At 41.5% G+C, this 6,160-nt stretch overlaps 1 protein-coding gene across 1 annotated transcript; it reads right to left on the bottom strand.

Annotated features, from left to right (window-relative positions):
• Nucleotides 1-2,982: 2,982 nt before the first annotated feature.
• Nucleotides 2,983-4,026, bottom strand: psmb11b (proteasome 20S subunit beta 11b). The gene has a single exon (XM_086162191.1). The coding sequence runs from the start codon at nucleotides 4,024-4,026 to the stop codon at nucleotides 2,983-2,985; it is 1,044 nt and encodes a 347-aa protein (XP_086018317.1).
• Nucleotides 4,027-6,160: the final 2,134 nt, after the last annotated feature.

A 6,160-nucleotide genomic window follows, 5' to 3' on the forward strand; every position in this document is an offset into this window, starting at 1 on the left:
ACCACAGAGTAGCACAAATACAGTGCCAACTCAACGATTGCCATTCAGGCTGTCTGTCTCAGTCGGTTTCATCAAATATGCCCCTATAACACACACACTCACACACACACACATGCATGTACGCATACACGTTTTATTCGGTATGGTTTCATCAAATGCATGCACATCATTTAAACCACTTCATTATTTTCTGGCGCGGATGCTTAAATATAGTCAGTGTGCATAATCATCTTTTGTGCATTTTGTTCCAGCAGAAGCAGGACCAGGGAATTACTATTCAAGGACGCATAAAAAGATGAAATTTCCCCCAATAGTGTCTTCCCCATGTCTAAAATACATTACTGTAATTACGCTTTGCTTTTCACTTTGATAGGATTTTTTTTTTTTTTTTTTTTTTTTTTACAAGCAAGATGAATGTTTTTAATGAAGCGCATGGTGCACATGGGTGTTTTCATTTTTGTGCAAAAAATGTCGGCGGTTCGATTTTTCGGCTCTCTTTTGGCAAAAGAGTGTTTCATACTTTAGCATAAGGTGCATTTTTAAAACCGAACCGAACCAGCCTGTAATTCAATATTATGAGAAATGGTAAGATCCTGCCTGACACACTGGTGTTATTCTGGATGTCTGCTGATGTACAAAATATCAGTATTTCTGTGAAATATATGAACAGTTGATACATGCATCATTAGGAGTTAAGTGAAAAAATAACAGTGTTGCACATTATGATGCTGCTCCCCTGTGGAGTAATTGATGGTAAATATAACCACATCTCCAAATAGGGCTATTTTCCATAATGAGAATCTTAATTTAAAGGTACCCAGAATGTAGTCAACATTGTTACTTCAGTACACTTTGTTGCTTATTAACCGCATAGTTCGGCTTTTGTTATTCTCAACGAATTTAAACCCTACGCACCGTCACCTAAAAAAGTTCACATATCATTACTGCGACAGAGTGATTTTCATCTTAAGATGAAAGCAGTGTTTTCAGAACGGTGGCAGAAAGGAATTCTGCGAATGTCTCATCCATAAGGTGCAGTCTGGCTTCACACTTTGATGTCACTTGATCATTCTTGAAATTTGTCTCCCTCCGCTGACATCGAAACAAGACAGCGATAAAACATTGAACCGAGGTGAAAATATCCAGAAATCAAACTATGTTATTCTAATGTCATTTTTCAAGTACTTGTATCCAGCTGGGTACAGAGGTTTTGTTGATGCAGAAGTACTTAGCAAGCACAAAACAAAGCCAAGCTGCAATCAATCTGCAAGTCAGGATTTCGGGGCACTCGGGGACAGATTTGCAAAGGAAAATGTTGTAGGAAATGTAACATGTCACCTTACGGACACTTCAATGGAAAAAAAACAAAAATAAAAAAAAAAGTTAAAAACTGATAAAATGCAAAACAAACCCGCCCCTTAAAGGTTTTCACGGGTTTATAAATATGTATCCAAACACCACATTGACCTTAATATTTACTTTCCACTTGATATTCCAAAGACGGGACGCAGATCGATAACGCGCCAAGACACGCCTGAACCGAAACGTCTATTATGTAAAGCGGGGACTCTTTCAAGCCGACCGGTACGGGACGCAGTTTCGGGAGACACAGAGCTGCTGTTCAACGTCTTCACAGTTGATCGCGCATTAGCAATCAGCACGTTATCGCTGACTATCGGCTAATGGGTTGTCAGAATAAGAAATTGTATCGCAGCGTATCCTCTGACAAATAAAATCAATATCCTCACAGAGAAAGTCGGTAAGCAACATGCATGGTTTATTTTACACCTAGAAAGACCTAGAAAGCTCCCTCAGATCTGGATTCGCCGCTCTTCCTATGAACTTTGGGCTTTTTATGAAAATATCAATTTGTCAGAATGAATCATCTACTTAAAAGTCCATCACGGCATTTTTTTTTTTTTTTTTTTTTTTAAACATTTCCACCCACCGTGGTTGATCCTCTCTTTTGCTTCTCAGTTTCTCAGTCTTAAATCTACATCCAAAGATCAGAATAACTAATGGCGGTGGAGAGAATGACAAGCTTTCCTCTCTAAGTCTGACAAACATAAATCTCATCCTCACTTATATGAGGATCCTGGTCACAAATTTGAAGTTTGATACACGGAGAATGAAGAGCAGACAGGCTGCACGCTTATGCGCACACTAGCTGTGAAATTTTTACAAATCAGCATGTAGACACATATCCTCAAGTACCACTCAAACATTTTTGACATGTTGTAGCAAAATCCACTTCCAATAAATGTTTCCTCCCATATGGTGGATTTCTTTGAAGCCTTTCACCGCTCTACTGTCCTCTGAAGTTTAAAAAGGCAGAGCGGGTGAGCGGCTGTATAGCGTTTTCTCCAATATCTTTTGCGGCTGTTGCTTGAATGATTACTCGTATGCTTAATTTGCTACCAGACTGCTCAAACAGAATGAACAGGCCAGTTCAGCAAAATTTCATGTATTCATTAATGTACTGAAGTGTCAAAGGAACGTCGGAGAAATTGTGACAGCGGCTCCAATCAGTTTGCACCACCTTATCATTTCTTGCCACAGTCGAATGTTTCCCCTATAGCATCAACTCAAACACTCTATATGCCTTTTTTTTCTATAGACATTGACATTTTTGTGCTATTCACACACTTGAAATATCTCTTTTTGTGCCTTATTGAATCAAACACGTGCAAAAGTGGCTTGCAATTATCACACACTCTTGAAATGATTCGTATTGGTTTAATGTCTGAATCAAAATGCCAGCCAGCACTTTACTTTTAGAATACATTTATCATCAGTGCAAACAAAACATGAGCTGTTTATTAGAGGGAAGAATATGCATGCCCAAATCATTTGAGAAATAGCCTGGAGGATGAAACTGCCTGTCCTGTTCATTAATTTAGTATCTGCTGAAAAGATGCCATCACATCTCTCCAAAATACTCCCCTGCGTTTGCCTTTCTTTTCTCGTGCCATTTTTATTTCTTCATTTCTTCACATCCTGTCTGTCCCTTTTTTTTTTTTCTAAACTTCGCCTTTCCTTTTCTTTATAATACTCCTCTTTTAAATCCTCTCTTTCCGCGCGAGTCCATCCTTTAGTGGAGATTAGATAGACGTCTATACTGTTCCCCGAGTATGCATCCCTATGGCTCGCTCTGTATACGGCTTCTCTGGCTATTGAAATAGCCCTGTCCGTTGGCAGAGCCCACTCAACCTCTTGGTCTAAAATTGAGTAGGCATACGGGGATCCTGAGCCTACAGAAAAGAGACTCCCCTGCAGACGAGTGCCGTCACTGCACACATAGAAGAGTCCGGGTCCGGATGAACTTTCTTTTTTGTCATAACGCGACCGACCGTCAACACCCGGCGCCTTCGCTAAAGGGGTCTCGGTATCGGTGGACTTCACGAGGTCGACCGTTTTCATCTTTCTCGTTTCATCACGACGATCCAGATCAATCTCTGTTCCCTCATGGTCACGGCATCCGTCCGTCTCTCCTTCATCCCACCCACACAGTGTAGCCGCCACACAAAGCTCAGTTCCCTTAAACGGATGAAGCATGTGTGAAAGCAATTTGGCGGCTCCGCGCGTCGACAAGCGTCGGTTGTGCCTGAGCTGATAAAGCCGCATTTCCCGTGCCAGAATCCGTTTCCAAAGGGCACAGTCTGCTGAAGTACCTGAGGTGGTACCCACTAAGTGACTGTGGATAGGCAGGATCTTCTGGGAGGTCGGGGACTCCACAAGGTTCGAGCAGCTGGAACGAGTATCCGCTGCTGCCACAACACCTCCCTGGAATGCAAAAGCCAAGGTGGTTGTACCATGCGACATGGGAAAAGGCAATGGCGGACACTGGGAGGGATGACTTGTATGGAAGCTGAAGGAAGGCAGGGTAGGTTCTTGGAATGAGATGCCACTGGAGCTCTGGAGGGTGCTGCTCTTCCCAAGTTGTAGAGGTGCTTCATCAAGGAATTCTGCAACTGGAATATGAAAGTTAAACAGACTTGTCCCTTTGCTGAGGGTTAAAGCAGTCATATAGTTGAGTCCACTTTTTTCCCTGAAAGCCATTGAATGAGTTCCATTAGCCAGAAATACACCATCTCGGATATGGCATATGTCCTGTAAAGCCATTAATAGAATAGGTGAGAACAGGCTTTTGCGCTGCTCAGTCTTATAAATATCCGGAGTTACTGCACCAAAACATTAAGAAAAAGTTTCCGCAAAAGGTCTCTTTGCTGTTCGCTGTATATCCAGACTGGAAGGGGTTGTCTGTGAGCATGCAAAAGTAATCCTTTTTATAGATGCGGTCATCGAAAGCAAGCAAAGTTACCTATCCATCATTCGGCTCATTTAGACATGCAAGAGTCACTAACCCGTGGCTAATTTATTTTGGCTGTGATATCAGCTTACTTTTGTAGATCAGATTTCTGTAAAGTCTTGTGTGAGTGGAGGCCAAAGAGATTGCCAGGTGATGGCAAAGCAGTGACTCGATCATATCAAATTAAGTTATACCCTGAACTTTGATGCATCTCCTGCGGAATTATGTGTAATCGAAGTAAGAGCACAGTACAACGAATAAAACAAGCCAAGCCTTCAATTCAAAAGCAACAACACGCAAGTTGCCGAACTTGTAACCCTACAGCGTCGGGTAATCCATTCATATCGATGCCTTTTTGCTCAAACGGTGGGAAATGTGCAGCGAGCTGTCGGCTCAGGTCAACATTGGTTAATATTTAACCGTCCGAGTTAGATGATCAAGGATTATGTGAATTATTTGTGGATAATGGTGATTGTTGGTGTGACGGAGGTCAGGGCAAGACGGAAATAGATGATTTGTCATGGTGACCCCTACTGAGGGTGAAGCCGAAAGAAGAAGACGAAGAGGGTGTGCTTTGCTGTGCTTTTTCAATTATTCCTAAAGCAAGAAAAGCCCTCTTATGGCAAGTTGAGATGGTTACATACTGTATGTTTAGCTTCTGATGGGGCTTCCCTGTTGCTCTTTTGAGGGTGCAGTCAAAATAATAACTTGACAAAATATATTTATTCACATATCAACATCATATATTCATGCGATTATTCATTTTTAAACTCGCAAAGCTCTGCTTAATGTCCAGTGCATGATACAAACACAAAATTTCGGTGTCTTTATCCCAGAGTGGTCAGAGACTGTCCGGCAATTTCAGAGTTTGAATCGGAGCCCGACAAGGTGGTTGATGGTCTGAATCAGCCATGTCAGCATGCGATAGAGGTGGTGAATTTGCCTGTTGCCTGTTGAATTTCTGTGAACCCAAGACAGCGAGGCTTTGTTTTGAGGATTTCTAAAGTTCTACAGATAAAGCTTCTCCCTGATTGATCAGTTAAACCTCCTGCTGTGTTCCCATCATGGACTGCTTACCTGGTGTAACAGAAGATGCAGACAGTCTATCAACACCTGTATAAGGCAGAAAGGGTCCTATATTACATTGCTGAATTTTTCCACATCATGGAAGGATGAAAAGGTGTCTTTGTTATACACAAGGACACAGTTGTTCATACACAAAGAAAAGTTTTATTCTTTTATTCAGACGAATCAATCTGAAAAAAAAAAAAAAAAAAATCCCACTATTGTTCGGGAGCACGTCCTCAAACTGTGACACAGTCCAGGTAACATCTTATTCTCTGACTTCACATTAACGTCTGCATGAAGTTTAAACGCACGGCACGAAACAATGTCCAACAGCGTCTCAAATCTGTGTTTTGAAAGGACGTTCGAAAAGGTGCGATAAGTTGAATGATCTAATAATTATGATGGATATATGCTTTCTTTTTCCACTTTTACTTTCGCATCATTATAAATGACTATAAGCATCATGAAGCTTCTTCATCTGAGTGTTCCTAAGTGTTTTTTAGGGTCCAATGAAAGACAGGCTTTTAAGTTCAACCTCATGCTTCAGTAGATAAACAAATGACTTGCCAAATCACGTTTCACCGCTTGGCTTTAAGCGTCACCTTGTCTGTGTGGATCCACCAACTGCGGTTATGTCACAATAACCTCCGTGGATCATCCATCATCTCGAGAGGTAAAACTCATACGACTGTTTTGATGCAGCGTACAGACACAGGTGGGTCATAGCAGCTTGCGTGTACACATGAAACCACTTTTTGAGATGAGATTGAGGTACCAGAGATG

This window comes from Fistularia commersonii, chromosome 16 (genome assembly GCF_037954325.1).
Source record: "Fistularia commersonii isolate RoL2024-O1a breed Wild chromosome 16, RoL_Fcom_v1.0, whole genome shotgun sequence".
NCBI classification, from domain to species: domain Eukaryota; kingdom Metazoa; phylum Chordata; class Actinopteri; order Syngnathiformes; family Fistulariidae; genus Fistularia; species Fistularia commersonii.